The 21,192-nt window shown below is 48.3% G+C and overlaps 1 protein-coding gene across 1 annotated transcript in view; it reads right to left on the reverse strand.

The window, feature by feature from the left end:
* Nucleotides 1-21,192, reverse strand: part of FAM124A (family with sequence similarity 124 member A) — a 97,925-nt gene that overhangs the window by 59,588 nt on the left and 17,145 nt on the right. Inside the window, exon 3 of the mRNA XM_042963988.1 lies at nt 9,082-9,815. Coding sequence (XP_042819922.1) covers nt 9,082-9,815 — 734 coding nt within the window. The remainder of the gene's footprint in view (nt 1-9,081; nt 9,816-21,192) is intronic.

Genomic DNA, 21,192 nt, shown 5'->3' on the forward strand with positions numbered 1-21,192 from the left:
CATCTCTCTCAAAATTAAACATTAAAAAAAAATGTTAGGAAAAAAAACCAAAACCAAACAAACAAAGCAAAAGCAAAACAGAAATGAACTCATAGACATTTGTATGGTGATAGATGGCAGCCAGATTTCTCGTGGGGATCACTTCATAAGGCACATAAACATTGAATCGCTGTTGTATACCTGAAGCTAATATGTCAATCACACTTCAATAGAATAAAATAAAAAATACCCTCAACAAACAAATTGGCTCCAGTGGGTTTCTTGTCACTGAGGGGAGGTAGAGAATATATTTTTTTTAAGAGGAAAAAAGCACAGTAGCAATTTCATTCTGATGAAAACAAAACAAAACAAAAACAGCGTGAGGAAGTTCTGCCCACTCTCCAGATACTTCCTGCGATTTGACTTTTTTGTCCTTTAAAAAAAGAATGATACGTAACTGACACGTAACATTATGTTCATTCCAGTCGTACAACACAATGATTCAATACGTGTATGTATTGGGAAATGATCACCACAAAACTGTGACTTGTGTTCTTGGTGTTCTGTCCCAAGCCTGCTATTAAGTACAAGTATAATATACTTTAGAAAGTGGACATGCCCCAGGCAGCAATAATCGAACACAAAGCAGCCACTGGGTAGTCCTGCCTTATAATATCCCGCGTATGGTGAACAGAGAGGGTGTTACCAGCCGCAGCACCTGGGAGCTGGTCAGAAATGCAGGATCTCAGGCCTCACAGTCTCTGCAGGCACGCCCCGACAATCTGTGATTTTCATGCCTGCTGAACTTAGAGAAGCACCGCTAGAGGGAATGCCCAGGCCCCCACCGGGTCCCTCGGACAAGGACACGGAATAGCACGACCAATGTGTGCTCACGAGTCAAAGGTGCCGAGGACCACTGCTAGTCCCCCCAGTTGCTGTTGGTGATAACGCCCCAGGGGGACGGGCAGGGAGAGGCCAGGGGAGGCCGCCCACCCCTCCTCTTTGCCCTCTGCCCAGTGTTCAGTGGCCTGAGTCCCACCGCAGTCAGCTAGGACACTCCTGTCTCAGTCTCCTCCTCCGGGTCCTTGTCTCTGTACATCCCCCTCGCCCCCAACCTCCTCCTAACAGCCACGTGCGGGCTTTCCACCACTCAGTCTGCCTGCACTGGGCAGGTCCGAAACAGCCCAAAGTCTCCCACCTCTCTCCCCTTCTGTCTTTCCTTCTTTTATTCATTCAAACACTGAGCGTCGAGTATAGGCCAGACACTATTCTGGACGCTAGAGATTCACCAGTGGGCAAATCAGATAAAGTCGCTGCCCTCAAGGTGCTTATGCTCAGTCCCTAGAGAGCAGGTTAAAAGGTGACAGTGCAGTGGAGACAAAGAAGGCAGGGCAGGGAGCCGGAGCGTCTGTGTGCGAGAGAACAGGAAACGGGTGTTTTTCATTGGGTGGCTGGGGAGGCGTTGCTCATGAGGGCACGCTGAGCGGAGACCCGAGGGGGCTGAGGGAGCAGCCACAGGGCCCTTGTGTGGCTCCAGGCAGAGGGGACAGAGCGGAACAGTGTGTTCCACCGGACAGACAGCAAGGCCGGTGGCCGGGTGGAGTGTGGCAGGCGAGGCAAGAACAGTGGACCTTGGAGAAGCAGGCTTGTGTTCCACGTGGGGCGGGATGGGCAGCCCCCAGGGGCTCTGAGCAGAGGACTCCCACGGTGTCACTTATGTCTGAGAGGGCCCTCTAGCTGTGCAGTGGAGAGTCAGCTGCAGAAATCAGGACACTATTCAGGGGCTCCCCGGGAAACACCAGCGGCTGAGCCGGCCTGAGGTGGCAGTGGTGAGAGGCAGGTGGAGTCTGCGTGTATTCTGGAAGTGGAATAAACAGGGACCTCCTGAAAGAGAAGGCCCCAGAATGACTCTGGCGTCTCTGTCCTGAGCATCTGAAGAGTGGTTTGCGTTCCCAGTAGCTGGTTTCTCACCAGCTGCCTCCCTGCCCTCAGGACGGCAGCTCGGAACCCTGACCCCTGCCCTGGGCCCAGCAGCCCTGCCCGGGTCTCTGTGTCTGCTGCTGCCCTGGGGCTCCCCTGAAACCCCCGGACCCACGGCCACCCTCAGTCAGCTCAGCTCAGGCATCGGTTCTTCTAAGAAGACTCTCGTGACCATCTGACCCCTGGCCAGCATCAACCAATCCACCCTTTGTGTAACAATAGCCCCTGTTCACTGATTCATGGGTGCTGACTGAGAGGTAGCGCAAAGGCATTCTTTCCAAATGTCCAACCTTGCATGGTTAAGAGTTATAATTCTGTATTTTCAGATTGGAAAACAGAGTTTTAGCAACGTAATGTCACGTGCCTGGAGTTACTCAACTCGCAAGTAAAAGAGTTAGGGTCCGATCCCAATTCATCTGACTACAAAGCCTGTGTCGTATACTGCCCTGTGTGAGTATTTCAAATCACAGCATCCGGAACATTTTGCTGGATATTTTGGTTTGCATGACTGCTGCCTCCACTGGCCTGTGAGCTACTGAAGGGGGGTGTGGGGTGCGGTGGTGGTGACGGGGATACTGTTGGCACAGAGGGGTTATCTAATAAATGTTTGCCAAAGTTTGTTTTCAACAGGGGATCACAACCCAGACGTAAGAAGCTATAGGGCGGTCATGGACCCATTTGAGATTCCAGTTATGGCTCTAGGCCCTCTTGCCCAACATCACGTTCATTCATATACTTATTCATTTGACAATCTAGTAGTAGAGATAGATAATATAGAGGTAAACAGATAAATATACAAAATAATTTTAGATGGTAGTAAGTATGTGAAAAAAAAAAGATAATATCATAGAGAGTGCTGGGGTCAGGCAAACGGAGCTACTTTAAGTGAGGCAGCAGGGAAGGCATCTCTGAAACCCAAATGATGAGAAGATCTTGGAGGAGATGATTCCAGGTGGAGGGAACACTGGGTGCAAAGGCCCTGAGGCAGGAGTGAGCTTGCCACATCGGAGGAACAGAAAGCAGGCCAATATGGAAGGCATGAGGGACCAAGAGGAGAGAGAAGTGGGAGATAAAGCTGGAGAGGTAAGTAGTGACCAGCTGATGTAAAGCTTTAGGCCTTGGTGAAGGTCTGGAAGGGCCTGCAAGGGCCATGAGACACCTCTGGAGAGTCTTAATCTTGAAAGAGGCAGATCTGATGCACCTTTTCCAATGATGCACGTAAACACATGCATACAACCTGTGCGTGGGGTCCAAGGATGGCAAGTCAAGAATTTCTGCTGTAGAGTCTGGTTCTAGAGTACATGGGGCGCATCATAATAAGACAAGTCTCACCTCAATGTTTGCTCTATTCTTTCCAACCTCCTAGAGCAGAAAATGACATGCTGTGGCCTCACAAACAAAGAGCAAGGCTTTCTCTTCTTTGGTAAAAAATAAGTCTTACCCTGTGCATTGTTGGTAGAAATAGAAAATAGTACAGTTGCTACAGGAAACAGTATGGTGGTTCTTCCCTATAAAAAAATGAACACAAATTACCATACGATCCAGCAACTGCACTTCTGGGTATACGCCTGGAAGAAGCAAAAGTAGGAACTCGAAGAGATATTTGTACACTCACGTTCACAGCAGCATCATTCGCAAAAGCCCAAAGGTGGAAGCGACCCCAGTACCCATCAGATGAGTGGATAAACAAAATGCGCCATGTTCACGAGGGAATATCGGTCAGACTTAGAAAAGAAGGAAATCCTGACATGTGCTACCACGTGGATGACCCTTGAGGGCGTTATGCTGAGTGAAACGAGCCGGTCATGGAAAGGCAGATACTGTATGATTCCCCTTATGTGAGGTCCCTAAAGTAGCCGAATTCACAGGGACAGAAAGTAGAGTGGAGGTTGCCGAGGGCTGGGGGAGGCGGCGCGGGGGTTGCTGTGTGATGGGTAAAGTTTCAGTTTTGTAAGATGAAGAGAGACCTAGAGATGGATGGTGGTGGTGTGGGCACGATGTGGATGCACTTCACACTACTGAACTGCACGTTTTAAAACGGTTAGGATGGGGGCGCCTGGGTGGCTCAGTCGGTTAAGCCTCCAACTTTGGCTCGGGTTCACGACCTCACAGTCTGTGAGTTCGAGCCCCGCACTGGGCTCCGTGCTGACAGCGTGGAGCCTGCTTGGGATTCTCTCTCCCTCTCTCTCTCTCTGCCCCTCCCCCAATTGCCCTCTCTCTCTCAAAATAAATTTAAAAAATAAAGACAGAAAAAATGTTTAGGATCATAAATTTTATTATGTGTCTTTTACCACAATTCAGCACTTTTAAGAAGTCTCTGGAGCCCCCTCAGTCCCTCAACTGCATCCTCATCAGCCTCTGTCCCCATGACCTCACAGCACCGGTGTCCCCCGTGTCCCGAGACTGGTGGTCCACTCAATCCCCTCACTATGTAAGAAGACAAGTAAAGTAGCTGGCATGGATGAGGCCTTAAAAGCTCTCCAGTGAAGAGAGTCTCAGAGGTCGAGCCTGGCATCTCAACAATTGTGTGTCTGATTTCTTGCCCGTTTTTAAAAGTTTATTTTCTTTTGAGAGAGAGAGAAAGAGAGAGAGCGTGCGCACTCATGAGCAGAGAAGGGGCAGAAAGAGAGGGAGAGAGAATCCCAAGCAGGCTCCACACTGTCAGCATGGCGCTTGATGTGGGGCTCGAACTCAGAAACCGTGAGATCCTGACCTGAGCCGAAATCAAGAGGTGGACGCCCAACGACCGAGCCACCTGGGTGCCCCTGATTTCTTGCCCTTCAAATCTTATCTGACCCATTTTGTCCAAACGGATTTCCTCTTTTGCCTTTTGCGGACACAAAGAACAGCTGGTGACCATCCCCTATGGAATAAAACTCCCAAAGCCTTCGACAGCATTGTTCAATTACCTTGCTTCTTTGAAGATGCTGTCAACATTCCCCAGCCTGAAGCTGCAGTCACTTGCTCTTGAGGAACCGAGCCCTGCGCCCTGAACTGTGCTTTGCGTGTGAGTTTGGGTGCATCCCAAATCATTCCTTAAGGACAGCTCCGGCCCTGCCCATGGCAGGGCCTCCAAAGGAGGCAGGTGGCCCTCCATTCAGGCCTCGGAGAAACAAACTTGAGGAGACTGCTTGAAGATGTATCCCTCCTTTTAGGATTAAGCCAAGTGCCCAGGGGCTGCTGGCAGAGACTGCCTTGTTTTGCCCACCCTCTGTGTGGTGGCTTTTCCACACTATGCTTGGCAAGGTACCCTGGCCCACTCTGAGGACACCGTATAAGAAAGAGGTCTGTAAGGTCTCGGTGCAGTTATTCTAGGGGTACGGGTGAGGGCGGCTGTTGATCCTACCGTGGACATGAGAAGGTGTGGGTGGCACTGCTCCCATGACTCAGAACGAGGCAAACCTGCACATCTTAGGCATGGCTTATTTTTCCCCATGGACTCTAAATCCTGTCACTGATGAGTGTCCCCTGTGTTTCTGCTGCTAGAGAACTCTAAATCAAATATGAGGACTACTTCTGGAAGGATGCTGTCCAACAGAACTTTCTGTGATGATGGCAATTTTATGTATCTGTGCTAGTCAATAGTGTAGCCACTAGCCACGTGTGGCTACCGAGTCCTTGAAGTGTGTTGAGGTTGAGAAACTGGAGTTTGCATTTTAATTAATTCTGAGTTTAAATTTAAACGGCCACATGTGGCTAGTGGCTACCAATGAGCTCTAGACACTCTACGGGAAATGCATGCATCCTGATATCACCTTTGGCTTATGTGATTTTCCTAGCAATATATTCTATCTACTTCAAATCCCTTTGCTGTCTAATTATTTATAATAATCTTCTTGTGTGGTATATATCATTGTCAGCTACCTTAAATCTTTTTAAAATTTGAGATCTTCTTATAAGTACAAAAAAAAAAAAAGATAACATACCCACATTCCCAATTTCTTGGACTAGATACTTCTTCCCCACTTGCTGCAAAACGGAGTAATTAATATGTTCATTTGCGGGAAGGGCATTGCAGGAGTGGGGAAGAAGCCTTCTCTACCGTTTCTTACACAAATGTTCACTTTGTGAAAACTCACTGAGCTGTGCACTTAGGATATATGCACTTTTACTATATGATTTCTTCTTCAATAAAAAGTAAAGGGAAACCTATAAAGAGAACCTGCTGTGTCCAACACACAATGTTAGTTTAGCTCTAGGGGATGCGGAAAGATTCAGACAACTCGGATCGTGACTCCAGAAAGCTGCAGTTTAGTGTCACTGAGCACGAATGGAAATTTCTAGGATGCATTTTCCAGAGGGATCTCGGGCAGCTTGTGCGAGCAACTCCCCACCCTCCTCTTCCCTGCCTTCCCCCGCCGAATCAAGCAGTGCCAAGAAAGGAGAGAGGAGTTTCAGGAGGAGGAGGTCTTTCTTTCCATCTTATCGTATTTTAGTAAAAAACATTTCCAGGAGTGCCTGGCTGACTCTGTGGGTAGAGCAGGTGGCTCTTGGTATCAGGGTCATGAGTTCAAGCCCCATGTTGGGCGTGGCGCCTACTTAATTAAAAAACAAACAAATAAAAACCAAAACATTTCCAAATTCTTATAAAAGGCTGGGTAACTCCCAGAAAAAAACCTTCCGTCTCTTCCAGGGGAATTAAATCAAAGGAAGAGTTCTCTGGAATACGGAATGTTAATAGGGCAGGATGAGGAAATAAAATGCAATCTGTATTTTAAGAAAGCAACTAAAAACTACCCAAGATTTGCTTCAGTGTATGGTAACTCCACCCAACTGAACAAAAGCATTTATATTAGAAATTATAATTGAAAATATAACTTGGGAGACATACACTGCTAAGGATGATGTGGCTAAAAGGTACTCTTCCAGGCAGGTCCCTCTCTCCATGACTTAACTATCTTAATGTTGCTAAAGACTGACACGTACATTTTTATTTTAAAAGTAACTTAAAGAGATGGGCGGGTGCATATTTCATGCTAGAGCAGAAGGTTGCTTTCTGCACTGATTCTGTCACAGTAACCTGTACAAATGGCCATAATCAAGAATTATGGGGGGGCGAATATTAGTCATTTCTGTCCGCATTAATTTGCCTCCTCGACATATTACTATATGGAACAAAGGCCTGCATTCCTGAGACCCAAGATACAAATCTTTTTTCTTACCTTTTTCACACTTTGATGCTCTAACTTCAAAAGCCTGCACCTGTACAGATTTTATAACCATTTAAATGTGTGAATCTTTGAAATATTCTTTCAATGGTTCCTCTGAGCACAGTCCAGGCCAAGTTTTTATACTTTGTTCTTTCACTTCCGTTATTACAGGCCTCAAGAGAAAAAGTATTCTAATTACTGAAAAAAAAGAAGGAGTCCCTTCAAAACAATCATATTCATTTTGGTCTTTTAGCATAAACAAAACCCTTCCATTTACTTTTACTTATTCAACTGCATTATATTTTGCATACAAGCATCGGCAATCTTCAAACACAAGTTTTTTCTCACATTTCAAAAGAGACAATTAGCTAGCGTTCAGTTCACTGAATAATAAAGCAATATTATTGAGTTTCTTATCTGTATAGCTCAAAGAAAAAACTGAAAAGTATCTGTGTCCCATAAACAGTTAATATCTCAAGGTGATCTTTCTGACTTGAGCAGTGTGGCCCGCCTAAAGTTTTAACCAGCTATCTGACACGTGCCAAATTCTCACTTCATTTTGGGATGTGTGGATTACAGTTCTGATGCTTAATGTCAAAATCAAGAACTATGAAGCTGTACCTGTGATTCAAGTAACTACAATCAGCATCTTCAGGAGGTGATTTCAAGATAATGGCCCCTAATTCGCTATCAACTTTCTCCTTCTAGGCAGCCAAATGTGAAAACTGAGATGCCCAGGCCAGGGGTTTTTCAGAAAAACAAAGTCCTGGGGCACCTGGGTGGCTCAGTCAGTTAAGTGTCCAACTTAGGCTCAGGTCATGATCTCACAGTTGGAGTTGGAACCCTGCATCCGGCTCTGCAGACAGTTCAGGGCCTGGAGCCTGCTTCCCATTCTGTGTCTCCCTCTGTCTCTGCCCCTCCCCCACTCGCGCGCGTGCGTGCTCTCTCTCTCTCTCTCTCAAAAATAAATAAAAATTAAAAAAAAAAAAAGAAAGAAACAAAGTCCTATGTGCTTGGAACTGATTTACATGTTAATTCCAGAAAGCCTGGGTTTGGAAAGCATTTACAGGTAGGGCCAAGTGCAGGACATTCTTAAATCTACCTGCTGCATTTTGAATTCTAGAGTATGATTAATGATCCTGAAAGGGTGTCAGACAGCCACTGGAAGGATGGGAGGAGAAAGGGATCCAGCAATTGAGTGAAGGATTAACCACAGAACAGGACTTTCTACTGCATCCATTTCCTTAAAATGTATTTACTCGCCTCCTCCCAGACTTAATGAAACCAAAAACTCCAAAGGCATCACTTACTCCTTACAATATTTATGAGAAAGTAATTTTTCAAGCGATCACTTGATTCTAACAACCTACTTACTGCCTAGTGGTAGAAGGGATGGAAGGTGGGGAGACACTAAAGGGAAGAAGAAAACAAGCACATCCTCTCTACGGAATGTCAATATAGTTTACAATTTTCAAAGAGCTGGGTTTTCCTGAAGTCCTTTGTGGAAGGGAAGAATGCACTGGTAAAAACTCCCTAAGTGTGAGGGAGTAGATTCAGGAACCTTCCATAACAAGCAAGGTCCCTGGGATATAAGCTCATCTGAAATCCCCAGGAGTCACTGGCATTTAGCCGATGCTCAAACAGTGGGTGAAGAGGGGCGCAGAGGACCTGGAAGTTGCTTGCTGAGGCACAGAGCCAAGGCGGTGAAGTGAAAACAACCCATGCAAAGAACCCTTGATGCCTCCTCTTGTGTTCGGGCACAGTATGGACGCCTCGATTTCGTCTAAGAGCCAGACAGGGGGCCACTGATCCCTCCTTTTTGTTTCTTAGCTCATTGCTCTTTACCAGGTACTAACCAGAGTTTCCGGCAGAGCCAACCCCCTGGTTTCTCTGTTCCCCCAAACAGACAGGGAGGTAGACACAGACAGACAGAGACCTTCCCCCCCGCCCCACCCCCCTCCGCCCCAGGTACCTGCAGGAGGATCTTGTTCCCGTCGAGGTCCTCCGTCTGCCAGCGCCCCTCACTGATGGGGCTGCAGGGGTTGGGCAAGAGAGGCACGAGCTCGCCGATGTCCTTGACCCGGAACTCCAGCACCGAGGAGTCGGTGGGGACGGGGGTCTGGTCACAGGGCAGTCTCTTCAGGGAGAACTGGATGTCCACATCCAGATTGGAGAAAATGGGGAAGATGCAGAAGTCCGTCTTCTTCTGGCTGGGGCTGCGCCGGAGGATCAGCTCGTAGAACTTGAGGATGTCGGCGTAGTTGTCGTGGCGGCAGTAGATGGTGAAGCGCACGATTTCCTTGCCGTAGTGCACGGGCCGGATGGCCCACAGCGGCGTCCCAGGGGCCAGTGTGAAGAAGTCCTGGCTGCAGGGCAGGTAGGGCAGGAGCCTGCGCGGCACGCGCTCCGTGTGGTGGTGGCGCCAGGGCGGCCGCTGCAGCGTGCGGTGCAGCTGCAGGATGGGCTCCTCGCCGTACTCCTCCTGAAGGAACAGCACCACGGCCAGCGCCGGCTGCGCCACCTTTGGGGACTTCCTCCGCCGCCGGGGCGCCCGCCTCTCCGAGACCCGGAAGAGCTGCAGGTCCGGGTGGATCCAGGCCAAGACCTTGTCGATGGCCTCCTGCAGGGGCTGGGATTCCCCTGGGTCTGCGATTATGTGGATGCTAACCAGGAAAGGGTCCTGCGCCTCCTCCACGGAGAGCTCACCTGGGGGGCGCAGAGAGAGAAACGAAAAGGCCGTGTCATTAAAGGCGTCCCGTGATGACATGCAAGGCTTTCACGGGAGGAGAGGCTAAATCGTCACTGCGCCGACTCCGTGATCGTTCGGAGCCGAGAAGCAGAGACCTGACTACTGCTGGGAAGTTCCCACGCCGGTCGGTGCTAGGAGGTCCCCGGTGCCGGACTTCATCAGGTCCAGTGTTACTTTGTATTAGGCGGCAGAAAGTCCAATCTCCACGGATGTGGAAGGGACAGCACGCCCATTAGAAGAGACGCGGCCGCATTAAGTGCACGTAGGCCATTTAGTATTTCCCGAAGGAGCTGCAGGGCCTCGCCCCACGAAAGGTCCCTGTAACACTACACTCCTCTGATTGGCTTGTTTTGCTGGTTTACATTGTTCACTCATTTAACAAACATTTATGGAACCCTTTCTTTACACTTCCTGCTAGGTGCTGAGCCAGGTACTCACTCTGACAGATAAAGCCCTGGCAGGGGAGGCTCGCTGTGTCCTTTGAGTAGGCTGATCAGGTGGGGTGGCCTGGTCCTGACCACCTTGCTGCTGGAGCAACCATGGGGGTGGGGGAGGGGACTGTGCACGGGGAGCACAGTGTTCTCACAGTGTTCTTGCTGAGGCTGCTTACTGGGGCTGTGGTTACGGATGGGGGGGCGCATGACGGGGCCATTGCTGCCTGCTTAATGCTATCTTATGGGCTTCTCCTTCGGCAACGTCCACTCAGGGGCCCACACATCCTGAACGGGTTGTGTACCTTCCCGATGTCTCTGGCAGAAAGAACATCTGGGAGCATTGAATTCAAGTGTGAGGTTGGCCATTTAACTTGGCAACGCTACCCCACAGGGTGAAAAGTTTGCTGGCCACACTGGTGTATTTCTAATTCGGAAATATTGAGCACATTTTCTCAGCCTGATATAAGACTTGTTCTTGGGGCGCCTGGGTGGCTCAGTTGGTTGGGCGTCCGACTTTGGCTCAGGTCATGATCTTACGGTTTGTGAGCCCCGTGTTGGGCTCTGTGCTGACAGCTCAGAGCCTGGAGCCTGCTTCGGATTCTGTGTTGCCCTCTCTCTCTCTGCCCCTCCCTGCTCACACTCTATCTCTTTCTCTTATAAATAAACATTAAAAAAAAAAGAGACTTGTTCTTTTAAAAGGTAACTCTATTTGCATTTTTACAGGCTTTATGATTCATCCAAGGGAAATCAAGAAATCTTTAAGTCCACTGCAACTTGGGGGGGGGGGTGGGGAGCGGCAAGATTCATTTAGAATGTAGATCTGTCATCACACACATGCCTCACAATGTCCACTAGGGTATTAGACCGAAGTCAATCATGCAGTCAATAACGTTTGAGAAGCGTGATGTGCTTTTAGGAACAATAAACTCGATCAATTCACAGGATGAAAAGTCAATTTTTTTTTTCTAGGTTCGCAAGACATGCCAAATGGGCTTGCAGGTATATTTCATTATATTCACCTGTAATAACACGGTTTTAACTCTGTTGGATCAAAACCTGTCTGAATTTCCATCCCAACTCTGGCTGTTAGATTATTTCACTTGGGAACAGTGAATTCAGTCTGTTGTGGCCTTTCTTGTTTACTCATTTATTTACGCAGTTGTTGAGGAATCAGTATGTTGCAGACCCTTGAGAGACGAGGAAGCTGGTGTCATCGAGTACCATGGGAGTCTGTCTACGTAGACCCCGGTGTGAATGGTGCTGCTCCCCTAGAAGTGTGCAGGATATAACCCGGACAACCACAACAGCAGCCCTCTAAAGAACCATTAAGTCACAAATGAGAACGTCGTAAATACAGTCATAAAAAATTAAAAGTCAATCTGATATATGCCTATAGGAAACACGACAGAGTAGCATTTTAGGCAGGGGGTAGAGTCTAAGGTTACCCTGCGCTAAAAATTACCTATAGACAATATTACTATTGAAAAGTCCCTTAAATTTCCAATATGGCACTGAAGGTCCTGCTTGTAACAAGACAGCATAGTCAGACAGGTGTTCCTCTGGCTGAACCCCAGATGAAATAACAGGCTTGCCGCATGGCTTATGTTATAAAAGAATCGTCTTGTATCAGTAAGCACCAGATCCCTACTCAGCAGGCTGTGCCTTTCCCCCTGCGAGAGGCTTCTGGAACATAAGGATGGCCAAGGTAACAGCAAAGTCAAGTCTCGGCACTTCCATGATCGTGGACTAGAATGGTGGGTGAAATTATATAACTCCAGCCCCTTATGGCTGAGCATGTATTCTTGAACTTGTACCAGTTAAATATGAGCGTGATGTCCTTCCAATTTACTACTGTGTGACAAAGGACGGAGCAACTTTTCTTCCAGACTGCTTCTGGGAAGGTTTTCTGGAGTTTTCTGAACTGGGCCTTCAAGGGTAAACAACATCTCACTCATAATAACCTCCAATGTGGGGGAGATCACTGCAGGAAGAGGGAAGACTGTTTATGAAGGCACAGAATGGTGCAAAAAAACAAGCACATTTGGAAGGGGGTGGTGAGTAATTCTGAAACGTGGTAACAGACGCAGCGGGGAAAAATGGACTGGAGCCAAGTTGTACAGGGCTTTAGCTCAATTTGGTAGTGATAAGGGGCAGTGGAAAGTTTTAATAAAGGGATGCTGGAATCCAGTCAGGGGGAAGCCAAGTGAGAAGTCATAAAATGAGTAAACAGCCTAGACAACAGATAACAAGACTTGGCCTTGGAGGAGATGGCGTTACTGGCCCTCGTTCTTTTCCTGCCCTGTATCCTTGCTCTCCGCCATGGGACTTTATAGTTCCTCCCACTAATGGGTGAAGTGCTTTCCCTTCCCTTTGACTTCGGGTTCGACCATATGTCTAACTCTGCTCAACAGAAAGACACAATGGTGACGTGTGTTGGGGCCTGCCTTCTTGTGCTTCTGACATTTCCCTGAGAAGAACGTGCTCAGGCTAGCACATTAGTGCCAGAAAGCAGGATAGGAGACACATGGATCACAGCCGCCCTAGCTGAGTCCGGCCTGTATCAGCCAATCTCATACACCCACAGAAGAAACATGGTAAGAGCCACCTAGCTGGGCCTGGTCTGGAGCACCTAAGACATGTGAGAAATAAGAATTGGCTGTTGTTTCAAGCCAGTGATAGGGGGTGGGGGGGTGGTGGTTACACAGCAATATTTCCAGTTTCAGTGGATATACAGAAAAGGCCCAGATTCACAGGCTCTTGAGGAGGCACAGGGGACTAGCTTTGGAGCCCACAGGCCTGGGATGGGAGGCAGGGAAAGCAGGAGAGGAGTGTACCATGATGTTTCTGGCTTGAGTAACTGGTCAGTTATCGATGCTTAACTAAGACACACAAAATAGAGGAAGAAGGGCCGATTTGTGGGTAAAGACAAGGAGTTCCACTTTGGCCATGTTGGTGAGACGGACAGCCGGAACGACTGTCAGGAGGGATGTCCTGTTAGCAATGGGACCTACGCGCTGTTGAGGTCATGGGCTGAACTGAAGGATGGATCAAGTTACCTTTCGACTGTATTCTCGCTTTCATGCAGTGATCTGATACGTGTGTGCCCCCATATAGATCTGAATCAGTGGAAATCATCATGGTGGCTTAAGAAACAAATCAGAATTCATGGGCTCTTGTGGTTTTTCTCTTTGTTTGCTCTTCTGCTCACCTGGCTACTTTCTGTTTCGCTGAACAACCACTATCAGCAGAAGTGCAGCACAAGGCAAACCAATGAAATTTCCCACTGGTCGGCAACTCCAGCAAAGGTAGGGGAAGGTACCACAGCCAAGTAAAAGGCGTATTTCACTTTTCCGTGGTCACTTGATCTCCCAACAGTGGGGACACGCGACTTTGCTGAACATTTATGAATGTTCAGCATGAACAGAAAGAGGTAGAAAGGCTTGGAAAGATTTAGGGGATGAAGAAATGTACTTGAGAAAACTACAGATGATTTCTGCGAGAGGAGAAAAGGACATATGGAGTAGAAAAAATATTTGAGAAAAGGAGCTGTCAGAACAGTGAGGCAGTCCCGTTGAGATACTGAGCCCACTCTCAGGGTGTGTGCGTAGCCACGTATGTGGAGAGACGTTAGCTAAGACACATATGATGTTCTCTGTGGGCCAGCACTTTCTCAGTGTTCTATGTATATAAACTCATTTAATCCTTAAAACGACCCTGGGGGGGGGGGCACTATCATTGTCTCCATTTTAGAGAGCAGAAAATCGAGGCACAGAGAGGCGAAGTAATCTGCCAAGGTCGCACAGCATCCGAGGCGCGTCTGCACAGTCACGGACAGTTCTGCAGGGAAGTGTGCTTACCCTCCAGCGCTGTATTCGTTTCATAGCAGGAGGAGAGCGGCCCCGCCCCATCATTTCTGGTCACACTACTAGTCACCACTCTCCACTGCTTTCCTGCCTCCTTCTGGCCGGCTGGCTTCTCAACCACCGGCCACCAGCTCCATGTCCTGGTCACTCATTTACATCTCTTTCTTCTGGCCCTGGGTGTGTGAAGAAGAAGAATCCAGAAACCACCTCCCCGATGGCACACACCCAGGTCTTTACATCCGAGTGCTGCCCTCTCATGCTTGCAGGCGAGCGTGAGGCCTGGGTGTGGAGAGGTCGCGGGGAAGGTGGCTTCTGAGTCCCCGAGACAGAGTTGTCAGGGTGCCTGGCGTCAGGACACCTCCATCCGCCACACAAAGGTTTCCCAGAGAGAGCAGTAACAAAGGCCATGCTGAAGCCCCCGCGGATGAGTGCGTGTTGACAGCTTTGCAGAAAGGCAAGATGCCCAGCCTTCGAGCAGGGTGGGGGCACGGCGAGAGGCATCTGACCGAGCACCAGCTCGCCTGGGCAGCCTGGGATGCAGCCAAGAGCAAGCAGGGAAGGAAGATGAAGACCCGACCCCCGAGCTCCCTTTGCACTGCGTGCATCAGGGCGATGTAAGTCGATAAAATCCTACCCTGAGAAGAATGAGGAGAGTGAGCGGTGGCAATAGGCTCCAGCCATCACCAGCACGTGCCCACTGCACGAGGCCCTAAAATAAACGGGCCCCAGGAGCCACAGTGTGCAGCTCCAAACCGTCACTGGGTGCTGGGTGCTAGGGTTATCCACACCCCAGAGAAAATGTGCCTCCTGGAGCTGGATAGGAAACCAAGTATTTGAGGGGAAGGAGAGGAAATGTGAATAATTAATTGTCACGGAAAGCCTCTCTGCCTCCCTGGAGAAGCAGGGATGTTGCGACTGTGGGAGACGCTCTGCCTTTATCGTATCTATTACACGTCTTCTCGGAGGGCCTCAGACCGCACCTGTTCACTTAGGGTGAGACACAGACCAGACATGAACTGGGCAACAGACGGACTTCCCCAGGGCCGGTTAGAGGATGGGAGCTGTTCACAAATTTACAGGTATTACCAAAGCTGTCAGATTCCTTCCCGTGTGATCATACAAAGTTTTTTTTTGTTTTGTTTTGTTTTTTTTTTTTTTGATAATGTAAAACAAAAAGCAGCTCTAAGTAAAGCACTGTAAGAGTCAGGCCTTCTATGAGGCAGAAGGTGTACTATGAATCTGTGTATTTGTTACATTTCCCCCCAATATTTCACCTCTCTTGTATATCCCTTGTCTCTTATTTAGGTATTAAGAAAAAATGTTTTTTTTTTTTAATAGAAATTTCTCTTGAGAGAGAGAGAGAGAGAGCGAGTGCGCAAGCAAGCATGACTAGGGTAGGGGCAGAGAGAGGGAGAGAGAATTCTGAGCAGGCTCCGTGCTGTCAGCACAGAGCCTGATGCCAGGCTCTAACTCGTGAACCGTGAGATCACGACTTGAGCCAATATCAAGAGTCAGACGCTTAACCGATTGAGCCGCCCAGGTGCCCTGGGTCTCTGAAGTTCAAAAGATAACAATTTAGACAGTAATAACCATATATGAAGCTCTTATTTGCCAGACACTGTCCTAAAAGCTTTACATATATTATCTCATTTAGTTTAAAACAATACCATGATAAAGGTGTATTCTCCCCACGCTGCAGGTGAAATATTCACGGATCTGACAAGGGCCCACCCAGAACAGGGTCTCCGTGCTCTGCACCTATGTGCTTTCTCGATCTCTAGCTCACCGTCCTTGCTTTGCTTGGCTGGGCCCTGAAAGTGTGGCTCAGCTCCTTCAGGCAATGCGGCAGGAGATTCTGCCGTGAATGGAGGAGGACCATTATGCCTGGGCAGTTTCTGGCAATTCCGGGCCTGCATGGACACGTTAAGCTGGAGTCTGGTAAAGTCTGGGCAGGGACTGAGGTCCTTCTGCCTGTTGACGGACATCCTGATGCCGGACCTCCCACTCAGCTGTCTCAGTGCTGCCTGCACCGGGACTCCTGCCATCCTTCGCACCCGGGGGGCTTCACCCCATTCTTGCCTGTGCTGTCTCCCACTGCCTGGAGCCTGCCAGGCTGGCCCTCCTCCCAGAACTGGCAAACTACTGTGTGTCCCCAAAGTATTTCCTTCCCAGCAGCAGGTATGTCTAGTTCAAAGTCCGGATCTCTCATTTCAAAGGCAAGGCCCAGCCAACTCTCAGGATACAAGTTCAGATGCCTCCTTCTAGAAGTTTTGGACGATGGCTGACGTCTCTGTCATTTTATCCACCATTTATCACCGACAACTTACAATACAAATCATTTACTGAACCAGGCAATGTTGACTGAACACCTACTCTGTGCTGGGCACCGCAGGATACAGTGGGGAACGAAAGACTTTCTGCCTTCCTGGAACTTATAATCTAGTGGGGGAGTCAGAGCAAGCAAATATAGAAGATGAAGTCAGGCAGCTAAGTGCAAGGGACAGACACTTCACGGAGCAACCTATCCTGAACGTGGTACCGTAACAGGTTCCCAAGGCAACAGCCACAACCAGTTAGCATCACCTGAATAAACTACCATGTGCCATTCCAGTGCCACAAGAGGCTAAAAGAATCAGACCAAGGGCACCTCCAGCTGCTGCCGGTTTAGGGAATTTGGCCCTGGAGCTTGCCTGGACATTTCTGGAACCGCATATGCAGGAGGCTGAATAAACTCCTTATTTGCATTTCTAAAGCCCCTCTGTGTGGCACTGAGCGGTTCAGGGACTTGGATCCTTGGTCTGGTCAACCAGACCCTCATGACTGAGTGGCAGAAAACCCAGGTGAGACGGCGGATCGGGTGTGCAACAAAGGCAGGCCGGGCGCAGGCGGACGCTGGGAAGAAAAATTAGGTCAGGAAGCGGGAGGAAAAGAGGCTCCAGGGTGACGAACACAAAACCGACTCCATTGTCAAGTGCCACAAAAGAGCCAGCCTCCCCCCACTAAGCTGCCTGGTCTTCCCGGGAATGCCTGCCTGAAGTGAAGGCTCTCAGAAAGGGGCTTCCAAATTCCTTCTCCAGAGAGTCTATTCATCCCGAATGTAATGAATAACCTGCCTTCATCGTTTTTTTTTTTTTTCTTTTTTAACAGTTTTCCTTTAAAGCTAGTTCCTCAAACCTCTGAACTAATGAACAAACTGAAGCAATTCCCTTTGCCCCTGCCAATAGCTAAGATAAAATCTCAGGCTTTCTCAATCCTTAGTAGTTTTAGGATTTTGACAAGGCTTTTGGTTGACCTCCAATGCTGGGCTGTGAAAGTGGCAAGGCTGACCCCAGTGCCAGCCCCAGCCGAAGCCAAAATTAGAGGCAGGGTGGGAATAGCGAGAATCTGGTGGCAACAAGGTGACACGCAAGGTTTTTTAACATTGGGGATCTGAATAATGCAGATAAAATCGTGCTCCTCTCGGGGCACCTGGGTGGCTCAGTCGGTTGAGCGTCCGACTTTGGCTCAGGTTATGATCCCACGGTTCACGAGTTCAAACCCCACGTCAAGCTTTCTGTGGTCAGCGCAGAAACCACTTGGGGTCCTCTGTCTCTCCCTCTCTCTGCCCCTTGCCCACATTTTCTCGCTCGCTGGCTCAAAGATAAACAAACATTAAAAAAAAAAAAAAGTTCTCCTCGGGGCACCTGGATGGCTCAGTCGGTTGAGCCTCCGACTTCGGCTCAGGACATGATATCACGGTTCGTGAGTTCAAGTCCCGCATGGGGTTCTGTGCTGACAGCTCAGAGCCTGGAGTGTGCTTCAGATTCTGGGTCTCCCTTTCTCTCTGTTCCTCCCCTGCTTGTGCTCTCTCTCTCTCTCTCTCAAAAATAAAGAAAGATTAAAAAAAAAAAAAGTTCTCCTCTCTCAGCCTGAGTTCACAGTACTTTCTTGTAATTGAAAAATGGAATATAGGCTGAGGTGGTTAAGCCAAAACCTATATTTTCATTTGGCAGAGGAAAACAATGTGGAATCTTTCTGATCCTTAGGCCTTTTACAGCCGTAACGATAGCTGCCTGCCTTCTCTATTCTCACCATCTGCTGCAGGAACGATGTCAGGGATCTGGAAGTGTGGCACTGGCGTGCCAGTGTCCTGCTACACTATTGAGACCCTATTAAGGACACTGTTAAGGACGACATAATAGAGAAAGTAAGACAGGGTCTTTAGACACCCTGCATATTTTTTCCCCTTGAAAAGGAAATATGCATTTTATTTTGTACGTACTTCTAAGTTTCATTCTGAAATAAACCTCCAGATAGGAAGAAGAGGGGGAAGCAAAGGCCAGCCACTCACCAGAGAGCAACGACAAAGACCCTTTAAATTCCAACACAGCCTGGCAAAAATTCTGAAAGGGGACTAGGAAGTTGCTAGGCCATTAGTGTGAGAAGGTAGAAAAGCGGTAGGAACGAGGGCCATCTCTTGATGGCAGAGTTGTTATCTAAGTCCTTACGACTGTAGTGATTTTGAAAGTTTATGAGAAGGTAACACAGGTCTGTTGCCCACCGAAGTCTGATGCTTAATACTGGACAAAGACCCTCGGAGTATAAAAGGTAAAGGGCTCAACATGACAGAAGCGATGCTAGTATTTGACACAGAATCCTTTCTTCTACTCAGGAATGTGCACTCGTTTTCAACCGCTTCATATATACCTTGTCATTTTCAGCAGTAGCAAAGTCATCCTGAGAGCCAGGAGCTCAAGAAAATTCTACAGACTGGGAGATGAGGCAGCAGGGCTCGCAAACAACAGGGTTAGGATATTCATTGTGTTTTGAGAGGTAAGTTACATCTATCGCAACGGAACAGACAAAAGAGGAGGACGGTGACCAAAACCTACCCCAATGATTTGTTCATCAACCAACCCCAGACCTCTAATAACTGGAGCTGGTGGGAGAAGTCCTCACAATTACAGCAATTAAGACTTATTTTACAAAGGGATTTATTCTGGCAGGATGTTGAAAAATCAAACGTTTAGCTATTACAACCGTTTTAGGAAAAAGCACTACGTAGGTGCTCATAAAATATATCCTGACCGCCACAGGAGGAAGACCAGTGATGAGATCTGGTGCTGGCTTTGCTCAGGATCAAACTAGCAATGCAGGGAAGGGAGCCTGCGGACTTTTTTTTTTCTTTCTGGTTTAAAATTCGATCAAATGTTCCACTGCTTGACCAATCTCAACATGATACTGACATGTTCCTGGTCCTTGTTTCCATTTCCTTAGAAAATATGTACCTTCCAACCCCCTGAAGAACAAGCCTACTGGACAGGACTAGAAAATTAAAGTGGAGGAGGCATTTAGTCTAGCCTCCTCATGTCACAGATGAGGTCCAGCGACTTGCCCAAGTTGACCAGCCACTTAATGGCAGGTCTAGAAAGGAGCAGACATCTCCCAGACTCCCAGTTCGGGGCTCTGCTTCAGCTCTCCTGTAAACAGCCCCAACGACTGCACAGCAGGAGGACACATGTCCCTTCTGGAGCTCACAATCTCAGAAAGCAAGGTATTCACACATGACAAAGAGAAGGAAAACAAAGTGGGAGATGTGTTCTAAATGACACAGCAGATGAATTTTAGAGAGAATACCCAAAGTTCCCATTTACCACAATTTTCTTCTTGCCTTGTGGCCCTCCACCTGCACATTTAGGGCTGTTCATGGCTTCCAGGAGGGTGGGGGCAGATAGGCCCATGAGTCAAGCTCCTGAACTCATATATAGTTTCCAGATCACAGCAGAGAAAACAGTCTTGAAGGGCAAAGGCTCTCTATTGCAAGGGCTGGGGCTCTGGAGACAGAAGAGGCTTTCTGAGCTAAGAAAAGCTAAAAACCTAGAGCAGAGAGGGTTTTCCCCCTGCATCACCCGTGCCATGTTGCCAGAGTGGCCTTTTCAGCTCAGAGATTGTCAGGTTTGGGCTTCCGGTGGAAGGAAGAAGACTGGAAGGGACCTGACCGACGTCTGGATGGCAGAGGGTTTCTGAGAAAGGATCATGTACCGAAACTTCTGGGCCAAGGCCTGCAGGGGTGGAGGTCCCACAGCAGAGAGCACCGTGCCTTCAGCTGCTAGGCGTGAGGGCAGCTCAGAGTGAAGTTCAGCTTCAGTGTAAGTACAGTGGTTCTAGTCTTATGCCTGAGCATGTGACTGTAAAAATTCATACTCACTATAACAGGAGGTTCAAATAGAGTTCTCAACAGAGAGTAGAAAATGCTAGAATGTGACTCCTGAAGCATGCCACCTCATAGAAAGATGCGTCCAAGCTTGAGTCCAGGTTATCCGTGACCTACACACATTTTAGCCTCGCTGTGCTCAAGCCTGAGGCTGTGAAATAAAGACGAATCACAGAGGAAGCCCAGCTCTTTCTGCAACAGACAAATGAAGGACTTCTCACAACTGCTCTTGTTACAAAGGACAGAGAAGCCTTCCAGTCACAGGCTGCACTGCCTTTCTGTGCAAACAATAGTGGCAGGAGATGCCAGGTGAGATAAAAACAAGAGGGGGAGGGAGAGCAGATGGAATATTCCTTCCCTCCCGTAACTAGCGGGTCGTACAAAATAGACGTTTGATCGACGTGGAGGAAGGAGAGAAAGTTTACAAAGAAGAAACGAAGGAAGATGGGCAGGATCCTCTTTGCCTTCCTAATCAATTCTGAATATCGTAAGCTTTAGTGGGTACGACCTGGCTTTTTGCACAATAGTCCCCAAACACTTCCAACTTGTCATAACGCCTGTGCAGAGTACTGATGGATTTGCTGGCTGTTCCTGCTGCTATGTCACAGTGGGAGTGTAATCAATACTGTACTTTTCAGGAGAAACACAGAAAAGACTTCAGGTTGCAGGTCTCCAAAACCCAAGAGTCTCCCCATTTATCACCGTCTCTTCAGAGCACTTTTGACCATTGTTATTGTGTGTGTATCCGTCAATATTGTTTTTCATTCACAAAAATCACAGTTTTTATGAGGCCCTGGCACCCTCATCCATGCCGGGGGTGGGGGGCGAGTGAAATGGTACCCCT

Source organism: Panthera tigris, chromosome A1, assembly GCF_018350195.1.
Source record: "Panthera tigris isolate Pti1 chromosome A1, P.tigris_Pti1_mat1.1, whole genome shotgun sequence".
Lineage (NCBI taxonomy): Eukaryota > Metazoa > Chordata > Mammalia > Carnivora > Felidae > Panthera > Panthera tigris.